Raw genomic sequence first — 22,273 nt, 5'->3', positions numbered from 1 at the left:
AATGTTCTGTTTTCCAAACAGAAATTACTAATCACTGCTTTTTGTTTTCACATAGTATCTCAATTGTTTTGGAATTGAGGTTTGTTCAACATCGCACATACTTGTCCCTTATAATCTCTTCAAACACAGGTAGGTGTGGGATCACACCCAAAAATGCCTGCCAATCACCTGTTAGAAATGATGTATCCCCTAAACAACAGGATTCATGCTTTGCCTGGTACCAGAATGTAGCTGATTTGTGCCCTACATTCTGAAATTGACCCATCCAAACTTCTAGTCCTCCACACCATAAAGAAATAATGCAGGAAGCTTGCTACAAGTATTAGAGAATGTCACGTTGGGAAAATCATAGTAATAACAGAAGCTATTTTGTGGACTTACAGAAAGGTGGTCAAAAGCATGGCCATGAAAGCTGGCTGATACTGGTTGTACAATAGTGAAACCATGCTGCGAGGCTGAAAGCAACTGACAACACTGATACAAAGTCTGGCCTAAGGCAAAGTGGTATTGGCGCTTTGTCAAAGAACGCTGAGGTCTTGACAGACTAGACCTTTTTATATAACAGCTGTGGCTAACAGTCACCAAGTCTGAGAGACTGTCTTTGACTAGTCTTTGAAGTCCTCCAGAACTCCCTCAAAATCAGCAGTAAAAATGTGAATGACACTTATCTTCTATATGTGGAAACACAAGGAGTCCATTACAGAGAAGACGGACGATTGAATCATCAATTTTTTTTCTATTTTTTTCTGTTTTCTGTTACACTGGTTTCTTATTTTGTTTGTTTGTTTCTTATGGTTTAGTTCATGACACCCAATTGACAATGCTGAATTGCTGCATTAATCTCAAAAATGTAGTTGCAGTCTTAGTGTAGTTGTAGTCTTAAATAGTGACACTGCAAGATTCCTAGTCTTTGCAAAATCATAGTCTGTGACTAAAAGACGCGACACTGTCTTTAGCTGTGAGAAGGTGTCAGACTTTAGTCTTTCAAAAGTCTTTTCAAAGTCTTCTAGTGTATGGTTAGCATAAGAGCAGATTTTCCAACAGGACCACTCTTGCTCTTGGCTAGTCTATCCACCCTGAGCTAATTAGCTGGCTAAGCAAGAGGTCTGAATGAAATGTACATAATTGCTTTGCCTGGTTTAGCTTCAGGTTTCGAACGAGAGCAGTGGTGCATTGCCTCTTTGTTTTGTTGTTACTATTTGTGTAGATCTTAGCTTTATAACTAGCAAGGTAGCAGAGTAAAGTAACATCATGTCAAATTATGTCAAGTTATATCAGCAGTCAGTGCAGTTTATTACATACAAGGCCAACAAACGCAGCAAATTGAACGATATAGTTTTGAAATAATAAGTATTTGAAAGTATTTTATTGCTGTGGCTTATAAACAAGCTGCCTGTCAGTTCTGTTTGCTATGCACTCTAATGCTAACTTTATCTACTGCACAGTTCTTCCCCATCAACTTATATTTAAATAAAGTGCACGGAACTGAAAATAAAAGCTGTCGTGCTTTGGAACTACAACTTGCTTCACTGTGACTTGCATCTACAGTAACTGGGTATTACCCCACAGCAGCTAAGTTAGTTCTAGCCCTGGAGAGAAAGTTCCTCTGATCTCTGTTTAGGACCAGGAAAATGATACAGAAAAAGGAAACAAATAATATTAAAATCATTTCACTTTTACTGTTAAAACACCAATTTATAATGGGGCCCCTTAAAAGCTGTTAGACTACAGTAAATTCCTTACTGTCTCTGCTGCGTGTGACTTACTGAGTAAAATTTGCAGTATTGTCTGTACAGTTTGAGTGTTCTGGTGGTTAGTTGAGTTATGAAAACTCAGCTATAACAACATAAAATGCCTTTTATGTAAAGCACATGGGCATGGCTTTAGAAATGACTTGCAGTCTGAGGTTTCTCCAGCAAAGAACACTATTAGCATGCAAGTCTCTGTGAATCTGCACCAGAAGCAGCTTACTGGCAGTTTTAGTAAATGACAGCTGAAGTAGTTTTGAAAAGATGTTGGGTTACTCAGTATTAAAGCCTATTTTTAAAATCAATTATTAAAGATTAAAAACTGAATAGAAAGTAGATCAAAGATGCTGCAGACTGCATATATTTGTTGGGGGTAGAGAAGGATAATGTGATATAATAGATAATCGCAATTTTTTAACAAGAAAATATTGTTTCAGTTTTTTCACAAACAAAAATCACTTTGTTTTAGTGCAGAGACACAACTACTGAAAAAGAACAGCTTGAGTTTGTTTTGCAATCACGGATAACTGTAAGCAAGAGATGTTATCGTGGCCGCAGGCTATTTAAACCCAAACTTTCCAGATGATACAAGACAGAAATTCAGATATGAATACATGCAGTCGTTGCAGAAAACATGCAGAACGTGATCTACAAGCACGGTTAACTGTCCAGCAACACGTAAAGTGAAGGAAACTCGCATCTTCTCAGTGTTTTCGAAACATTTCATTCACCAGCATCTCAAATACTGCTTAAAAAATGTCGCGCCTGAATCTGAGGTGAAGCTGAATCTGCTGACCGTTGCAGTAAAGTTGGTTGACTTTATCAGCAGCAAGGTATATGGTTATCTATCAATCTATACAATGTCCAACAGTTAGAATGTCATGGATAAGTATAAGTTTTTTTTTTTTGTTTTTTTTTTGCTCAGAATGATGAATGACTACTTGTTTAACCAACTGAAGCTGAAAGCTACTATAAAATGTACACTTTATAGTTATATTTTTTTCCAGTTAGGTTTTAACATGTTTGCTCGTATATGCTCAGGAAGCTGTTTTCATCCAGATATTGTTGCTTGGGAATCCTATCTGGGAAAACAGCTACAGTATCTAGTTTGTTCCCTGCCTGCGTGTGTGTCTGTAAGCATCCCTGAAAGAACTTTTTGAACATAAGTTACTGTCCCACCTAGTCTTCCCTCCTTGCACAGTAACACTTGTAGTTTTTAGCTGGACCTTTTTAACCATGAGTCAAACTTTTAACACAGAAAAAAAGCTATCTTACTAATCTTCAGCGTGTATTAAAATTATTCTTTTACAGTCTGAAATGTTCTCTTGGTGATAGAGAGAGAGATTCTGATGTGTAAAATCAGCAAACTATCCCTTTATGGTAAGTTGATAAGAGTATGTTAAAAGCACACATGGAGAGTAAAGGTTGTTCAGATTACAAAATTTCAGGTTACAAAATTTGAAACTGATGCCATTAAATTATGAGTAATCATGAAATTACAAGGATAAAGTGAAATGAATAAAAGCAATTACCTGCTTTGAAGGTTTAAGTATTTTTTCACCTTGATTTTGCAAGAGCTTTATTTATCAGCTGACCATGTTAACACCCTTCTGCACAAACGACAGTCTGAATCTTTCAGAACTTGTGAGACTGAGAATGGTTTTCACCAGGCTAATTTGAGCCCTACATTCCCACTAATTCTGTGTTTAATTCTGTAACTGACCTCATTCAGGAAGCTACAATCTTGCCGAGCAAATGTCTTTTTGCTTTCTTTCTTGTTCTTAAAAATAAATAAATAAAGTAACTAATTAAAACAGGCAAAAAGGTATGAGTCTGCATGCAAATAAGCAGCGCTACTGGAAAAAAGGAATTGCAAAGGTAATTTATTTTCTGCACAAGTAAATTAGCTGCCTCTAACAGTATTCACAACCTAGATGAGTTGTAAGACCATGTACTGGATGTGTTTTAGAAGACTGAATATGATCTTATAATCTTATAACCACACAACAAAAACTCTAGCTCTTAACCATGGGCCATGTTTAATGAATGTTGAGTGTACAGAAGGCGTGAGATGGGAGCTACAGCGTCAAGACAGTGAATTAATGGCAACATGAAAGGACCTGAACTAGACCTTATTGCAAGTCAAATTACTCGTTTAACTTTTTATCAGCCAGATAAATAGTACTCTGGGTAATATACACTATGTCAGTTTATTAAGTACTCCATCCTTGTAGCTACACTCACTGGCCATTTTATCCTAAACACCTACCACTGGTTACCTGCCGTTCACATCCAAACACATAACTACCCGTACCCTGGTCGAGCATCTGTATCCATTTCCCTTTGAACAACAGAACCATGAAAGTACATTTGTAAGTATACCATACTGTACTGCCAGTGAAAAAACCATTGCATACTTAAAAAAGATGGTTCTCCAAGGGTCCTTAAAGTAAAGAAAATGGTTCCATATAGAATCATGGACACACAAAGAACCGTTTCTATGATTAAAGAGTTCTTTACATCATGAAAGTGTTCCTCAGATTGATGGAGAACATGCTGTCTTTTTTAAAACAGTGCTATATAGCACCAAAAAGGGTTCTTCTATTGTTACAGGCTAGACAGTACCTATGGTGGTGATAGATGGGGTAGAGGGAGACTGATATATTGTATAGCAACAGATGGGCTACAGTCAATAACTATAAACCTAAAAAGTGCATTTATACGGCAGGTGTTTCGGATAAACTGTCCACAGAGGGTAGCAGAGAGGTAGGTGCACCTAATAAATCGACAACTTTTCAATTTCCTTAAAGGAGATCTAGTTTGCATATAAGACTGTTTCACCCGACCTCACAACAGTAATTAGGGCCCAACAGAACCTAACAAAGTGTCATATTACATGATGGTAAAGTCATTGTATTCTGATTCCAGTCAGAATTTTCCCTTTAGCAGAACAGTCCTTTGTCAAAAAAAGTGAAAAAAGACCTTATCCGAGGCTGTACTTTTTAAACGCAAGCTCCTTAACGAGAAAACATTATCATCAATCCTTGATACAGTTCTCTTTCATTTAAAGGACGTTTGAGAAATGAAATACCTCTCGGATTATGGCGCGAGCACACACACACTCACACAAAGCCTTTCTTCCAGTTTTGTCATCCCTCTGTGATAAACACCGACCGTCTCTCTTTCATTCGGGGGATATATTTATAACCTTGCTCCCTAATTAGAATAAAGAAAAATGGGGAGAAATCTCCACCATGTAATCTCCTCAGCCGGCAAAGTGATGATAGCTTGTCAGAGTTCTGCCTTTGAATTTCAATTAAAGGCCTGACACTTGAAAAAAGCTAGACAGGGGCTTTTTTTCTCCCTCTGGGAAGCAGCTAGGTGTTGTCCTTTGTGCAGTGCTAAGATCAGTGCATGTGGTGATGCTTTCTGCTTTGCTTCCATGTGCATCTGGAAAAGCTTTCCGGCTCTAGCAGTGGGAGGTGTCTTTTTAAAAAAACGGGTAGATCAGGAGCGTGTGGCCTATTTACTCTGCTTTTCAGACACTTGCAAGAAATGCAAAGGAGAGATGATTTCAGTATGCTAAATCATGCAGTGCTGTACATAAGGCCTACGGTGTGAATAGTATATGCGTCTGTGCATTTTTAACCAAAATGCCAAAGCTGAATAAACTTGTAAGCTTACTACACTATCTATGCACCACCCAAGAATTTACAAAACACTGACAAAAATCCCTATCAAACTACTGAGTTTCTTTCCACTCAAAGTAGCCTTACATCTACAGCAGCCGTGCATGATAGAATCATCTCCTGACGTCTATATAATGTTTTTCTGTAGTTTGGGTCTAAATATTTCTGCCCCTGATTGTCAAATCCAGTTCCAGTTCAAATCGAGATCAAGAATCAAAAAATGAAGTCCCCTTCAAGATTAAGCCTTATTATTATTATTATTATTATTACTATTAAGTCGGTTCCAACTCCTGGTGACCATATATATAGTGTTACTCCAGAATGTCCAGTTTCTGTTTGGGTCTTTAGACTTCTGAATGGCATGTTCATGATATCTTTTATAGTGTTCATCCATCTTCCTGCTGGTTTTCCACTTTTACTTTCAACTGTTCCAAGCATTACTGTCTTCTCACAATGTCAAAAACAAGATAGCTTCAGTTTGGTCATCTGGGCTTCCAGTGAGAGGTAATGCTTGATTTGGTCAAGAATCCATTTGATTGTTTTCTTTGCTGTGCAAGGTGCTCTCAAAAGTCTTCACCAGCACCAAAGTTCAAAGTCATCAATATTTTTCCTGTCTTGCTTGTTGTTTGTTCAGCTTTCAAATCCATAAAGAACAGCAGAAAAGACCATAGCCTGTACAATTCTGATCTTTGTTCACAGATACACATCATTACATCTGAAGATCTTTTCAGGCTCTTTCGTCCTTGTTCTGCAGAGTGCCAATCTCTGTTGTATTTCCTGACTGCAGGATTCTTTTTCTTCTACATTTTCCATCAGTGGCAAAAGTTAGCAGTCTTTCCTGTTGTCTCCATACTGAAGTCCCATGTTTTCACTCTGTTCTTTAACTTTGCTTACTTCAGATCTTCTTGATTTTTCACTTCGAGATGTCATCCTCATTTCAAAGGTTACTGACGTTTCTTGAATCCTTGACCATCTTCCTCCAGTCCTGCTTCTTTTATTATATGATCAGCCTAAAGGTTGATGATGGGATACAGCCCTGCCTTACTTCTTTGCCAATGTGGAACCAGTCTGTTTGTTCATTTTCTTCTAAGACTGTGGCTTGCTGATCAGTGAAGGGGTTCCTCATTAAAAGAACAAGGCTAGCAACATTAAAACTGAAGCGAATGAACTATCTGCTTAGCCTATCTGTGTATCTCAGGGGCTGTGTCCTTCAGAGGCTGCATTTGAAGGCCGACTGAGACGCTGGTGCTGTCGTCCCGCCGCTCGCAAGCGATCACTCAGGTTTGTGGACGGTGGAGCGGAGGGATGCCAAATTGTTTCATGGTGCTCCCGTGTCTGTGTGTCCTTTTGGTTCTCTCCTTTTACTTAAGCTGTTATAGTCAGATCTACCGGAGTCATTAGCCACACTCTGGAAATGTTCGCATTCTCTGTTTTACATACACCCAAACAGAACCAAACTAATTCCATCTCCCTACCTTTTTCCGAGTACGAGCCCACCTGTCCAGCCGGACACTGATGGATGATTGTCTGTGGAGCTCTCCTGCTACCCACTTCAGACCAGTTGCCCACGCCCCAGTCTCCGCCACTTGCCCAGCTACCGCCACTTTCCTTGGACTAGCCGCCCACCCTACACTGAAGTTTTCACGGACTCCTAAAAATTACTATTACTACTACTATTAATATTAGTGGTATAATAATTTTGTAGGTAGTTTGACCAGAGGAGGATGGGTCCCCCCTTGTGAGCCTATGAAGTCTCCTTCATATGCAGCCGAGAAATGTGTCCTTCTTTTCCATGGCAACGAAGGATCCAACGGGTGCATCCTTTGCCAGCCAACATATCCCGAGGTTCATTGCGTGCCGGGAGGATTCAAGAACATGGCGGCATCAACAGAGAAGCGAACGGCAGCTGAAGAGCACACTTTTAAATATAAGTTAAATATATATAAATACAAGTATTGGGTTTAAACTGAGGCGAATGGCTAACGATACAAATGTAAAAAAAACACATCTCCAGCTCTAATAAATGAAAAAATAAACAAAAGTTTATTTTATCTATTTTTTATTTATTTTTATTTATTTATTTCTAAGAACTTTAAAATAATTTGACAAGAGCGTTGTTTCGTGGCGCAACGGTAAGGATGGGCACAGCAGTGCTGTGACGCAAACAGAAAATCCGCTGTACAGCAGACCGGTTCAGACTTTGCATGCCTTCGCAGACCATGTCCTCTGAAATATCCAGCCCCTGAATTGGGACACACTATAAATCAGATATTTCTGACTAAAAGCCTTAAATACATGACAAAAAAAATGATCTGCCCTAACAGTATGACCTTTCAAATTTAAATTCCTTTCAATGCAGGCAGGTCCTAAACTGTCCAGTGCTGAGTACCTCAATGTAGACTGACACTAGTGCATTCAATATGAAATGAACACACAATCCAGAGACAAAATAATTCAATGCCATTAACGTCTCTATTTCTGCTTTACACCAAGAAAGTGAGTTTGCTTAGGTAGGACGTTACAGCATTTTTGGATATACAATAAGTTCTACTAATGGAGGTGCCAGCAACTTTGTAGTTGCTGTTTTATACACAAGACATCAAAACAAGAACATCACAATATTAGTCAAATGCAGTCAGTGAGCAGTACTTCAATTCAGAACACAGAAAATAGTTTCTTACTGAAACGCTCAGGTGTGATCTCTCTGTTCTTATAGAACCAGGAGACCGCCGGCACAGGTGAACTGATGACATCACACACGACTTCAGCATCCTCCCCCTGCCGAAACTCCTGAGGTGTCTTCACCTCCCGGAACGTCAGCTTTTCTGAGTGACCAAAACAGATGGCATTCATTACACATAAAATTTGGTACACAGAATTTTTGCAATGTCTGATTAACATTTTGCTGCCTTCTGGAAACTTCTGGCCACAAATTCTTTCCATTTATTAGCAGTTTTGCAGAAGTTTACTTATACAATGTCAGTTTTAGAATGTTTATTATCACTGCGGCTTCTTCTCTCGTCCACATCTATTCCACACAAATGAACCTTTAATCATACATATCACCTTAAAATCATGTGTGATGAGCAGCTGATTCACACATTATTAAAGCATACTGCCTACACTGAGTGCTCTGTGTCATCACTTTTTTAAGAAAAAATGTGTAAAGGAAAAGGAACGAAGTTCTTAACTTCTAATTTAAGTCAGTGTAATAATTTGGTCTAACAATTGTTAAACTATCTGTTGAAACTCAGTTGATTCTAAACAGTGGTTGGGTTAGGGTTAGGATTTGGACCAGGCTTAGGGCTAGGACCAGGGTGAGGGTTGGGTTCAGGTTTTGGGTTGTGGTTATGGTTAGAGTTAGGATTAGAGCCAGGTTTAGAGTTAAAGAAAGTTATGGTCAATTTAATAGCTATTTAGTTGAATGTAACTTGAAAGTAAATTAAGTATCTACAAAGCATCTAAAGTGGACTGTCCAAATAAAGTGTTACCTAACTGTATTCCAAGAAGAGATGACCTTGATTATCAGCCAATGGCACATAGTTTGCCAGTTTGGTCATATACAACAACTAATTGCCTGAGGTGCTCCTCGTTTTCCTGTTCTATTCAAAAGAACATCACAATTTTGTATGGCTTTGTTCACTTACTTACACTGGCATGGTAATAGTCAGCGCCATTGTGAACCATGTGCATTAAAACACAATGTGTTTTAACAAGACACTGAAAAACAACAAGGTGAAGGAAAGATTAACCAAACTGATTCTTTATTTATGACTGACTCTTTATTTAAGCTAACTAGTTTGACCAAATGTCAGAAATGTAGGCTAACAAATTAACCTCAGGGGAGAATCTCATGTCAAGAGCTGAACTGAAAAAGCAGTGATGTCTCCGTGTAGTGGAGGCAGTTTATAATAGAACAGCAGAGGGTGGAGTCACAGTATTGGGAGGGTTTTGGTTATGGAATGTGTCTTGAAGAAACAACTGCGTTTACACTTATACAAACTTTAGCCAAATTGTGTTACAAAAAACGATCAGATTTAAATCTGTGATAAATGTGTCTTGGGTGCATTAACAGCTGCATTTTTGTGTAGATAATCTCTTTTTGGATATAATCCTGATACTTAAAATACATGAAATGTATGAAAAGGGTCGGTGTGCATTTGAGACACTGTGAATGAAACCTACATTTTCCGCTGGTACTGGCTCAATACTGATACATGTACTGATACATGCTAGTGGATCAATGCCACCTCAAGTTTTAAGTAATGCAATATATATATATGTACATTTGTCAAAAAAGTTCACAGAATGTAAAGGGCAGCTGTCATTTTCCAAAAAAGAAAAAGAAAAATGTGTAAGTCTGTGTATTTGCATGCACATTGTCTATAGATATTGTCTGCACAGTACAATGCCCTCCACAAATCTTGGCACCCCTAGTAAACATGAGCAATACAGGCTGTAAAAACCTTCTTTATTGCTTCTCCTTGAGATTATTCACTCAAAATGAAATCTAACCTTTACTTGAAGTATTATGATTGAAAAAAAAATCTTTATTACATTGTTTTCTAAAATATGTGTGTGCAACAATTCTTGGCACCCTTTAATTTAATACTTTGTGCAGCCTAGCTTTGCAAGGATCTGAGTCTTCTCCGAAAATGCTTAATAAGACTGGAGAACACATGGCAAGAGTTCTGAGACCATTCCTCCATACAGAACCTCTCCAGATCCTCTGGACTCTGGACTCTCCTCTCCAGCTCATCCTGCCGGTTTTCTAAGGGGGTTTAGCTCAGGGGACTGGGGTGACCATGGCAAAACCTTAACTCTAAGACCTAACTAATTTTGGCAATCCCCCATGTGTGATCCTGTGATTCTTTGCCCACTCAAAACATCCTCCACACTGTGGTCAGTACAGACATATGTTCACTTCTCGGCAGATCCTTAACATCTCCAGTTGTTTTAACCTCATTGCTGTTTTCTCTCATCTCTCTCATAGTGATGGATCACTGAGGGAATCTGGTCTGTGTTTCCTCTCATATATAATCCCCAGTGAATTAAGAAGTCATGGCTGACCATTTAAGTGTTCCCAATTGCTCAGGCGGACTGAAAAACATACAATATGGGTGGGAATATACTTCAGTTAGATTTTACTCGTAAGAATTTCTAAGGGTGCCGGCAATTGTGGCACACATAGATTTAAGAACAACTTTTATTTCATGACAAGATTTAGCTTTTTCTTTAAATCATTATACCTTAAATAAAGGTTCCATTTCTGCTAATATTTTGAATGAAAGACCATAAATTGACTATTTGCTTACTGGGATATTACCTGTTAGCTATAATAGCCTCATAGCTTACAGCATAGTGCAAAACTAAAGAGGCAAACTTCACACACCAAACATGTCTCAGCTGATTGACAACATTTGGAATAAGGAGAAAATTGTACAAATTAGATTCTTCCAACCTACCACTTTAATACTGGGCTGCACCGTGGCATTGTTAGATTAACTTGTTGTCTTTTAAAGTCAACCTGAACAGGAAATCATAATCCATAGTCTTCCACACTGTGGTGTATTTACAATATTAGGGAGCTTTAGATCTTTAGAGCTAGCTGCGCATTTCACACGAGGGTGGAGGCAACGGGAGGGTGAGGTTAAACATGATATTATTGGTTAATATCCTGCTGTTGCACGGTGATGTACTCAAAAGACGTTTTTGAAGCATGCAGAAGTTATTACATCACAATCAAAGATTATGAGAAACCAAGGCTTTTGTCTTTTAAAATATAATGCAGGGTTCAACATTAACAAATGCCCATATAGTAAAACAATAATGTGGGATAGCAGCGCTAAAATCACTTGCCCAGTCAGCAAGCTAACATTCAGCCATAGAATACTTTTGATAGAGAACCACTGTACCAATGACATGAAGTAACGTTAAAGACGTCAATTTTGTTTTCAGGTTGACATTAAACTCTTGAATGCACCTATTTAAATCAATTGAAATGTCTTTAGGTACATACATACAAAAATCAGCCCCAGCACCAATAAGCCCTGCTACAAGGACTCTGCCATCATAATTGAGGTAGTAAGCTGCTAGTGTATTAAGTGATCAGGGGTGAGCTTCCTAGAAGCATTGTCGCTTTGACATCACATTAATTCTTAGACCGAGACAGCTCAAAATTCTAATTTGGACGAACTGTAGGCTGGAGCTTAAAAGAACACTCGATCTCGATCCTCTCTATCTGTACAATACAGTCAATTACCATAGACAGCAATTTAATATATTTCCCTGTACTTTGAAAAAAGCAGAAAACTTGTTCTCTTGAAACATAATTATAATAAATAATATATATAATAATAATATATAATAAATCCATGCTATAAATTATATCAGAGATAGAAATAAAAATGCAGCATTGTTGGCACCATATTAAGAAGACTATGACAGTCCTGGCATGAAGTGTCATCTGGCATGACAGCCCATTGGTGACTCAGAGAAATACCATGCTAACTTTGGACCGTCTGACTCATGCCATGAAAAGGTCAGTATAAAATAGAAACTTCAGTTTGTCTAAACATGAACTTACGATAAATTTCCAGCACCACTGTGGCCTCCTGAGTCTGTCCTTTGGCATCCACAGCCTGGCATCGGTATATACCAGCATCCTCAATGATGGCATTGTAGATGGTGAGTCTAGAGCGGACCCCCTCTGTGTGCAATACCACCCTCTGGTTGGAGATGATGCGCTCACCTTGAGGGTTGAACCAGTTCAAACTGATTGGCTCCCCAATGACTGGAAAAAGAAAAAAAAAACAAAAACAAAAACACTTTGCATAAAGTCAAAATAATCAAAGAAGCACTGAAGCACCAAAGATGCTAACCAAATGTAGAATCACTAATGCTAGTAATACTGTTGATTAGTATTGTTTGAAACTAGCGCTATATATTATCAGATCTATCAGTATTTAAATTGTCTGCTCTTTACTTTTGAGCACTTTCCATTCGTCAGTCTTGAAACCAACAAGTTACAGCTGTGTCCTCCCAACAAAAGCTGTCCCCAAAGATGTCAATCACATTACGTTCCCCTTCAAAGAGACACAAACATTCACACAAGTAACTACAACAAAAATCTTAACTGTGAGATCTGACACATTAGACAAGTCAATGAAAAAAAACAAAAAAACAAAAACAAAACAGGACAAAGTAAAAAGATTCATTAAAAAAAATTAAGCTCCACTCTTACTTCACATCTGGAAAAGTCTACAGGTGTTTCTTTCTATCCTTCCTCTTTAAGAAGACAACTTAACACTATGAGTCTGAAAGGATGTGTGGCTGTCAAGAAGCCTCTACTGAGAAAAGGAAATAGACAAAAAACAAAACTGGATGTCTGAGATGCTGAGTAAAGTTTTATGGCCTGATGTGTCTACATTTGTAATTGGGATTAGCAGAAAATGCAACCAACTTCTAAGACAGAACTTATATATTAGAAAAATACACAAAATACCATTATCATTATACAAATTGCCAACTAATCATTGCAGATCTATCCAGAAAGTACACTTTTCAATCAACTAATTAATGACAGCACTATTTAACAGTATAATAGGAAAAGCTAAAAGCACTGTGGTTTGACAGCTTCAAAATACAACCATGCACACATATGCAGAGTCCTGTGTGAACACCACACAATTTGGCTTTCAGTTTTTCAAATAAAAAAAAAATGGGAGCTGACAAGATGTCAAAATTTTCCTCTGATTATGGGGAGATTTGGTGCCCACAAAGAAGCTAAACAAAGTACCCTCACACACACACACACACACACACAGGAAACGACTCTGTTACTCTAGCCAGGTAGTGCAGTCCACTTCCAGCTCCCTCATATCTTGTGCTCGCCATAATTTGCTATTCCTCTTTAGCTCTGACAGCCAGCGCTTTTAATTAGAGCCCACAAGGAGAATTAGAGAGCACCATATGCAAACTCCAGGTGTGCTCCTCTGTAAATCCTGTCCTGCTGGAAGGTCATAAAAGCACCAGCTCTTTCTTCCTTGGCCTCTGAAATCAGAGGGGACTTGAGCCTTTGCATCTCCCTCAGAGAGAGTTGCGGAGGTGGGAAGCATGCTGGGGCCTCAGCGTGCCCAAAGAACCGGCAGGAACCAAGAGGGAAGATGAAGATAAGCGAGACCAGGCTGGGTGAGCTGGCAGAGGAATAGCTGAGGACCACGGGGGGTATGTGTGTGCATTAGAAGCGCCAGGAGGGAGGAGATCAAGCCAAGGCAGGATTGACTGGGGAGAACAGGTGGGGGGGACATGGGGGTAATGGAGTTACAAGCCCAAGGGGTCCTAGCGTTAGCTTGGTAGAGCTGTGCCAATACTGCGATTAGTTGCTGAATAGCAATTCTATTTTTTACATTGACTTTAAACCTTTGCATTTAAAATTATTAAGTTATCCGTGTAGATATTCTGCATCTCTATGACGTAATGTTTGTTAATTGTAATCACAATATCAGCTTTTATAGTCAACTTTGTCACAACAAGTGTTCATTCATGTGCTTATAATAACCACAAGGTAAACATAAGTGACAAATTAAAGGTAAAAACCAATATAAATTAATTTATGGTTTTTACACCTAGCTTGTCTCCTAAAGTTCGCACCAGAGTTTGGGTTTTTGTGACAATCTTTCTTTTGGCAATCACTAAAAAAAATGGTATCTTGGCAAAGGAAATCATCTTAAATCTAGTCAATATAGCTAATATTTCTCATTTTTAGATTGTGGAAGGATGTTATAAGACGTATTTCCAGACATTTTACTTGTTTTATTTAACTTTTTCAAGTGAAATCATGTCACAATATTGGCAGATAACGCTGTTTTTTTCAAAGCTTGAAACAAGCAAAAATATCTGCCAATATATTATTATGTCTGGAAGTATGTTAATGAAGTATGTTAACAAAGCATGAGCCACAAGAGGCCCTGCATTACTGTGATTTTATCCCCATAATAAAATTGCAGTAAAGCAGGGCCTCAAGTGGCTTATTGCTTTTATAAAACGGTGGCCAACATAAAATATGATAAAATACACATTTTTTCTGAAAATAATTAGAGTTATTATTAATAATAATTCACACAAACAAGTATTCCGCCAAGAAATGTAGTTCCTTTAGAGTACGGTATCGTTGCCAAGCAAACATGGACTGTTGAATGAGGAGAAGAGCGTTCGCTCGCCCATCACTGGTCATTAAATGATTTTTTTTTTTATCCTTTTGTCTCATAACAAAGAACATATGATAACACAGCACTGTTTAATGCAAAACAAATTTGCTTCGTAAGTACTTTTTAGTCACCAAATTACCACCAAGTCTTTCACAGCACCAATCGAACGGCGCCCCTCTTCTCACAATGGGGCTGAATCTGAAATGGCTCCCTGCTCCCTACATAATACGTAGGAATTTAAACTGGATCCTGCACCCCAACAGTGCATTATACAGCTACAAATAGTCATTTGCAATGCAGCCACATCCATACTCGATAAATGATGCACTATTTATCTGCAGAGGCTAGAATTTCGAAACTTTCATAGTTAGCACACTATGTAGGGAGTACAGAGCCATTTGAGATTCTGCCTGAGCTTGAAGCTGCTTCTGACTGAAACACGGACATTTGAAGCATGTAAGCCATTCACGTGACATTCTTTAGACTTTTATACTGTTGTTTTACAATGAATCATATCGTAATTCAAGTCTGTGATATTAATGATGGAGTTGTTTAGACTGTTAGCTATCTTTTAGCCTGTTAGCTACTTGACCAGCCTAGTTCTAGTTAAAAAAAAAGTTGCCAGCCCCTCAGTTTAAACAAAAAACATGTTCTTACTTCCTCGGTACATTCAATGCTCCATGCGAACTGCAAGAGAGTCAAAGATTATTCCATGAACAGCATAAGGATTTTTTCGTGCTGTGGCGCAGTAATACAGAGTTCAGTTGTAGTGAATGCGGCTAATCAGACTTTAGGACCGGAACTATCCGTTTTATAAAAAAAAATTATGATATTCTTTCAACACCTGCAAAATATGACATATTAGAATGATCAACTATTTAAGATGCTTTCATTTAGTATTTTTTAGTAAGGACTAGAGTGCACCAAATAATACACATGGGTGTTCTTTGCATTCTTTGAAACTGAACTGAATTTGGCATGTGAGTCAATTTCTCATCTCCCTCCATTATATGACCTATTTTTAGTGACAACTTTCAGTATCTTATCATGGCACAAAATCCAGATCTATCCTTGAATTATATATATTTGATAAAATGAATGATTTTACCCATTATGTTCCACAAAAAGAATGACATTTAATGTCTACATGCATGGCAATAAGATTAATAAAAACAAACATTATTTGATCTCTGCTTCTTTATGACTGATTGTTTTAATTATGCATCAGTTTGAATTCCACCAATCCGGTCGCCAAAATCTGGGCCAACGTATTGAAAATACTTTCTGCAGTCCATGTGACAAAATGCCTCACTATTGCTCATCTATCATTATTAGCAGCAGCTCATGCTGCATGAACAATATGAGCATCTGTAAGAGTTAAATGTTAAAACAGACAGATTACACTGGCTGTACAGCACTGATGTGCTGCTAGAAGAAGAGGAAAGCTCACTCTGATGATCTGCTTCCTTCATTTGGTGCGGACCATCACGACAATACAATTCTACCAACAGCGAACCAAACCACATTTCGCTTCTTAAGCAGGCTGTGATTTTGAAGGACGATGGTTCCTGGTAAAGGGATCACACATGTAAAAATGGACTAAACTAAAGAATATGTTGGGTTAATTCACACCAAATAATGTAAGCACGAAAGCTCCCTTAGTAAGGAGTTGAGCCATCACAAGCATCCAGAACAGCAACAATGCACCTTGGCAAAGATTCTACATGTCTCTGGAACTGTACAGGAGGGACACAACCCCATTCCTCCAAAAGATATTCCTTTAATTGGTATTTTGATAATGGTGGTGGAGAGCTCTGTCTAACTTACTGGTCCAAAATCTTCCATGAGTGCTCAGTTCTAAACTGGGTTGAGATCTGGTAACCGGATGATCCACATCATTTCCCTAGTCATTGAACGATTCAGTAACTCCTTGTCAAAACTGAGGTCAGCTGGGCCTGCTCACTATTTCATATATATCACAGAGCACAGTAGTTAACTCTATAATGGAGTACACCTGTCAGAAGCATCGGCACTTGTTATATTTCTCCAGTCATTTATTCAGTTTTTTCTTTTGTCACCCATCTGTGTAACATAATTGTAGCACAGAGCAATGTAACCATAGCATTTTTTCCATAATTGTAATTCCTACCCATTACTTGATTAATGTGGGTGATGTGAACATAGACAACAATATGGCCAATAAATCTTTAAACTTTTTCTATAGCATCTAAACGTGGCTTGCCATTTGCTGTTTGCCATGGCAGACATAAGTGTGTTAACCACCGTGATCAAATTGTGATATTGTGATATACTGAATCATGGCACCATCTTGGTTACATTATCGTAAGCTGTTTGGCAACAGCCAATGCAATTTGCAAGTCTCTGCAAAAGACAGGAGTGAAGGCAGCCTGCTGAGGCCAAGCTCATTGAATTTTTCTGTTGTTCTGTGGAAGGAATTAGGGCTGCCGGTCAATTGCAGACAAAGCAAATGCCAATTTTCTGCTTTTGCAACTGTTGTGATAATGTAGCCCTAATACGCACTGATCTTTTATGTCAATTCATCAGAAGGCGTCCATCAAAATGATCTGCACATCTGCCTCTTGAAAAGCATCAGTGGTAACGCATCGTAATCGGAAGTAATTTCGTTACTAAACTGCGCTTGTTCACGTGGCTGCCCCATTTAATAAACAGACCTTCTGTCATCCCGGCAATTACTCGAGAACAGTTTATGATTATGTATGGCTGCGAGACGTGGGGACGGAGGAAATATTAATTGAGAAACTCGAGGCCTCATCTTTTATCGTCGCGTTTTTATCGTCCCGACGTGCTCCCATGGCAGACGAGAGCTAAAATTAGTCCTTCGCTCTTCCATCTCCCTCGTTCATGCCTTCCCACCCTGCGTTCCTCTTTCTTTCTCCCTCGTTGGCTCACTAAGCCTCCTCGTCCTCATGCCATAATTGATTGGGCTCCGTCAAGAGGGACCCGGTAGTGGGTATACGCGGAGGACTGGAGATGAATTTACAGAATTGAATTCGTTTAGTGAAGAGGAGCATATGAAGGATGGGGTGGGGGGGTTGGGGGGGAATCAATTTGCTCTTATGGCGACTCCATGTCTCGCATGTGGTTAATCAGCCGTGGAGAATGTTAATCACTCCCCTGTCCGACTGCGGACTCCAACAGGTGCGTCAACAGGTTGAGAGCAAAGCGTGAGGCACGAAGGGGCTGTGGCCCCCAACAAAGTGCCGCATTACCGGTTCTATTTCCCTCTATCTTCCTCTCGTTCACATCACAGCCTTCATCCATATTTCACCCTAATTCCATTTCCTTGTCTCACTCTTCTACTCTGCTCCAATCAATTTAACCCATAAAAAAGTTAAACATTAATGCGGCCGATTGGAACTTAATTCAATTCTCTCCTCGTAACTTATTCAAACTAACTCCAACGGTGAATCAAATGAAATAATAATGAAAGACATTCAATTTTACGTTAAATCAATTCCGCTCATCTACATGTTTCTTCTCTATTATTCATGACTCCACTGACTATTCTTAGTATTGGCTATATTTTCAAAAGAACAGTCTGTATTGTTTCTGGACAAGGTAAATGCTGACTTTAAGCTTTGTACTGATCCTTGCTTATTGAAGACTGTATGCAAGCTAAAAAAAATGCACCGACAAACAAACAGAAGTTCCCTCAATACATCATTCAACACAAAGAGAAAGCAAGACAAGACAAAGGCGTGCACACAGAATACAGATGACAGTAAGTACTTATTAGGGGTGTAGATTTTCTACCAATTTTAAGGAATTCCACCTTTTATTTTACACTTACGCATAATTAAATGGTTAAGATGTAAAAAGGTCATTCTAAAGAAAGTCACCAAGAAAGACACACAATGGTGGTGATGGGAACCAGACATCTAAAGCATTGCTTCTAAAAGCGTCCTCACAGAAAGCTAATACACAAAAAAGGTTATGTACACCATTGCCAAACATGCTGTTTAATGATAGTTTTGAGCTTAATGTTTAAGTTTTTGGCCTAAAACCTATTTTTTCAAAATTCATTCATGGCAAAGGGAATTGTGAGGCAAAACAGTCCCCAAAGAAATCATATTTTCCAGATTTACCACTATTTTACCATTATCAACATAACATATAACACTGAGAAGAGACTTACTGGTTCAAGGCTCAATTTGGACAGCAAATAAAATGGTATTATTTATGTTTTAGATATCATGTCCCCTTGTTCCTATCACTGCCACTGTGAACAAAATCAGAGTTGGCAAGTTTTCTCCACAATGCCTTATTTTACATAAATACTCTGAAAGACTTGGTTCACATCTGAGCACTTTAATTATGGAGCAATCTTCAAAAATCAGTTTTCCACTCTGTCTAACTCATTTCCACCATGGCATCACGATTTTCCTCATAACCCTCACAAGTCAGAAATAAGTAATGAGGGAGAATAAGACGTTACCCGTGCAGGTGAAGAATTTGGACTCTCCAACACTCAATTCCACCTTGTTGAGGGATATGGACACCTGAAGAACGGCTGCAAAGTAAGGAGGGAGAGAGAGAGAGAGAGAAAGAGAGAGAGAGAGAGAGAGAGAGAGAGAGAGAGAGAGAGAGAGAGAGAGAGTTACTTTACTTCGTCTATGTTTAAATCTGTAGAAGACATCAAACATTACATTTCAAAAAGCATTTCTGACGAAGAAAGCGGCAGTAAAGACGGTGAGTGGAGACACTGGGTCCTCTCTGACGGACAGACTAAAGTGATATACCGAGACACAGGCTATAACCATGTCGCTGTATATTAAAAAACAAAAACATAAATCAACCAACAAACACACGGGCTCTAATAATGCATGATAGAACCCCAACAGTCCACAGAGAGGCTAAATAAAAGTCTATCGAGACAACAACACGTCGAAAAAAAATCCCTGTTTGATCTGTCCACGCTCAGATTTTCCACATTTCCTTTGATTATGAAATCCTCACTTCTCTCCTCTGCTCTGAATACACATGACCAGAGAATCAGCCCTGCTGTAACAGGGGCCCGCCTACAGATGGCGGTAGGGAGACGCCATCTTCGGTCGTCCTCTTGACTGTTTAGTAAAAACTACAACAGTTAGAGCAGTGCGGCGCTCCGTTTTTCCTGTGTGGATAGCGGACTGAGGACCTCAGCTGTCTTCTTTTTTATTGTCATTTTTGTCTTTCTTTCTGTTTTTGGTAATGTTGTTGGTGCCTGTTTCTCCTGAGGCTGAGGGAGCTGTTAACAGAAGAGCTAATGTAGCAATGTAGCAGGTACTAACAACGGTCAGCTATAGCGGCTATAGGAAGAAAAAGTATCTTTTCGAAAACAGCTTGAATAGAAGTACAAAAATACACACTCACTCTCTCTCTCTCTCACACACACACACACACACACACACACACACACACACATATATATATATATATATATATATATATATATATATATATATATATATATATATATAAATATTTTCTAAGCCACTTATCCTTCTGGAGCCCATCCCAGCGGTCACTAGAGAACCTACACGTCTTCTGAGTATTTATATGTAATGTTGATGATGGTAAAATAGGAGTAAATCTGAAAAAAAAATAGTTTTCTTTAGGTAATGAATGAATTAAAATAACATTTTTAACCACAAACTTCTCAAAACTATCATAAAACAAAGTGCTTTATGTAATAACTTCTTCTGGGAGGAAGCTTTCAGAGGCACTAAACTCTTTAGATGTGCGGTGCCTGTCACCTCCACTGTGAACAATACAGTCTCTGTACGTTTCTCTGAAACAGAGCACGATACACCAAACCACTCTGAATCGATGGAGTTCCCCTTTAAATACTTAAGTACTTTATAGAGCTGCGACAGAACATTTTAGTATATCCAGCTTCTGTCAGATCTGTCAGCCAGTGAACTTAAAAGGGGGCATTGTTTTATGTAGGGATATAGTTTTAAGTAGGGATGCATTGATACCGATACTGGTACTGTACTGCAGCGATACAAACATTCCAATACTAGCTGTGACGTAAGCCAAGTGTAGCTGCTGCACTGATGGACAAACGCAGTGAGGGAGGCTCTGCTCACATGGAGAAGCGTTACTGACTCTGACAGTCAGACACAAAGCCGTTGGTCATTTCAGGCATTCTGCCTTGGCAGATTCTCCCCAGGAATACACTGCGTGATTTTAGCCCGTGTTAAACACACAGAAACATAAGTACAACTGCTTGCCCTATATGAGTGGAAGACATGCAGGTCAACTAAACGGAAGAGAAAAAAGCTGACATTTCCTATCAGATCCATATATACCAACTATACTCTGTTTGACTGAATACAATAGCAAGGTGTGAATGTTAACACAACATTTTTTTTTTTTTTTTTGTAAAATAGGCTGTAGAGAGACTCTATTGTCCTACTGTGAACATCACCGCCTGGCTCTTAGCTTCAGTGCACAGTGTTAGCAGTGCCGCTCAGTTTCTCTTTGCCCGGTACTCGGTGCGCAGTGTGTTGTTTTGAATGAAACAGCTTTATTTGAAACTGTGCATAGACAGAGCTGTCTGTAGAGGCTACATTTCATGTATAAATTGTAGGCTTTATCTATGCATGATGATCGACTCAAACAGGCAATCATACCGTGTATGTCTGGCTTTAGAGGACATTTAGCTGCAGCTTAACCAGCCAAACAAAAGACTTCCCAACAAGTCGCAAAACTCGAAACGTAAGCTCGTCAGATGCGTTAGCCTCAAATGTAATTCGTGCTGTTGCTGTGCCACAGAGTCTGCCCGCTGTTCTCCGTGCAGCGCTACTCAATTCAAGGCAACTAATGCAGTATAACTAGCTAATGTACATCATTTAAAATCAACTAGTTTAAAAAAAAATGTTTAAGGTACATTGCACTCATTTACACCAACAACAACTTAATTGTAAGTAGGTTTCTCGGACTCGGTATCGGTGAGTACTAAAAAATATATACACATACTTATACATGCTCTGAAAAAACTGGTATGGATGGGATCCCTAGTGTTAGAAAAGGTTTTGACCTAAAATGTAACCAATTTCAAGGCACAGAAGTAGGGTTATATGCAAGGTGCTGTATGTGCAATATATATATTTTTTTATTTCTTTTTTGGGGTGGGGGGCAGTTACCACTCTTTTACCCTTATCAACATTACATAGAAGGTAGAAGACACTACTACTGGTTTTATATATATATATATATATATATATAGCTATACATAAGGTTATATTTGCAGTGTAAATATATTACCACCATTGTAAAGAGACCACAGTCCTTAAGTTTCTTTGTAAAAGTTCACATCAAACCACTCTAAATGACTTGTTCAAGTGCATTTTTTTTTTCTTTTCTCCCCAATTTAGTCGTCTTCAATTCCACCCGCTAGTTAGGACTCCCCCAATCACACGATGCTATCAACGCTAGGAGGGTGAAGGCTAACACAGGCTTCCTCCGAGACCTGTGAAGCCAACCACCGCTTCTTTTCGAGCTGCCGCTCACGCGACGTCACTGGACAGCCGAACGCGCTCGGAGGAAAGCGCCAACCGCCAGATCTGTTACGTCAGCTAACAGACGCCTGCGCTGACTA

At 38.9% G+C, this 22,273-nt stretch overlaps 1 protein-coding gene across 1 annotated transcript in view; it reads right to left on the bottom strand.

Moving 5' to 3' along the window:
* Positions 1-22,273, bottom strand: part of zgc:152904 (uncharacterized protein LOC767777 homolog) — a 406,505-nt gene that overhangs the window by 85,441 nt on the left and 298,791 nt on the right. Inside the window, exons 2-4 of the mRNA XM_036557615.1 lie at positions 19,124-19,198; positions 12,024-12,230; positions 8,119-8,262 (exon numbers count right to left, since the gene is read on the bottom strand). Of these exons, the coding sequence (XP_036413508.1) occupies positions 8,119-8,262; positions 12,024-12,230; positions 19,124-19,198 (426 nt within the window). The remainder of the gene's footprint in view (positions 1-8,118; positions 8,263-12,023; positions 12,231-19,123; positions 19,199-22,273) is intronic.

The sequence above is a fragment of the Colossoma macropomum genome, unplaced genomic scaffold, assembly GCF_904425465.1.
Source record: "Colossoma macropomum unplaced genomic scaffold, Colossoma_macropomum, whole genome shotgun sequence".
Lineage (NCBI taxonomy): Eukaryota > Metazoa > Chordata > Actinopteri > Characiformes > Serrasalmidae > Colossoma > Colossoma macropomum.
The sequence above is the reverse complement of the archived record's forward strand: the minus strand, read 5'-3'. Positions and strand labels throughout refer to the sequence as shown.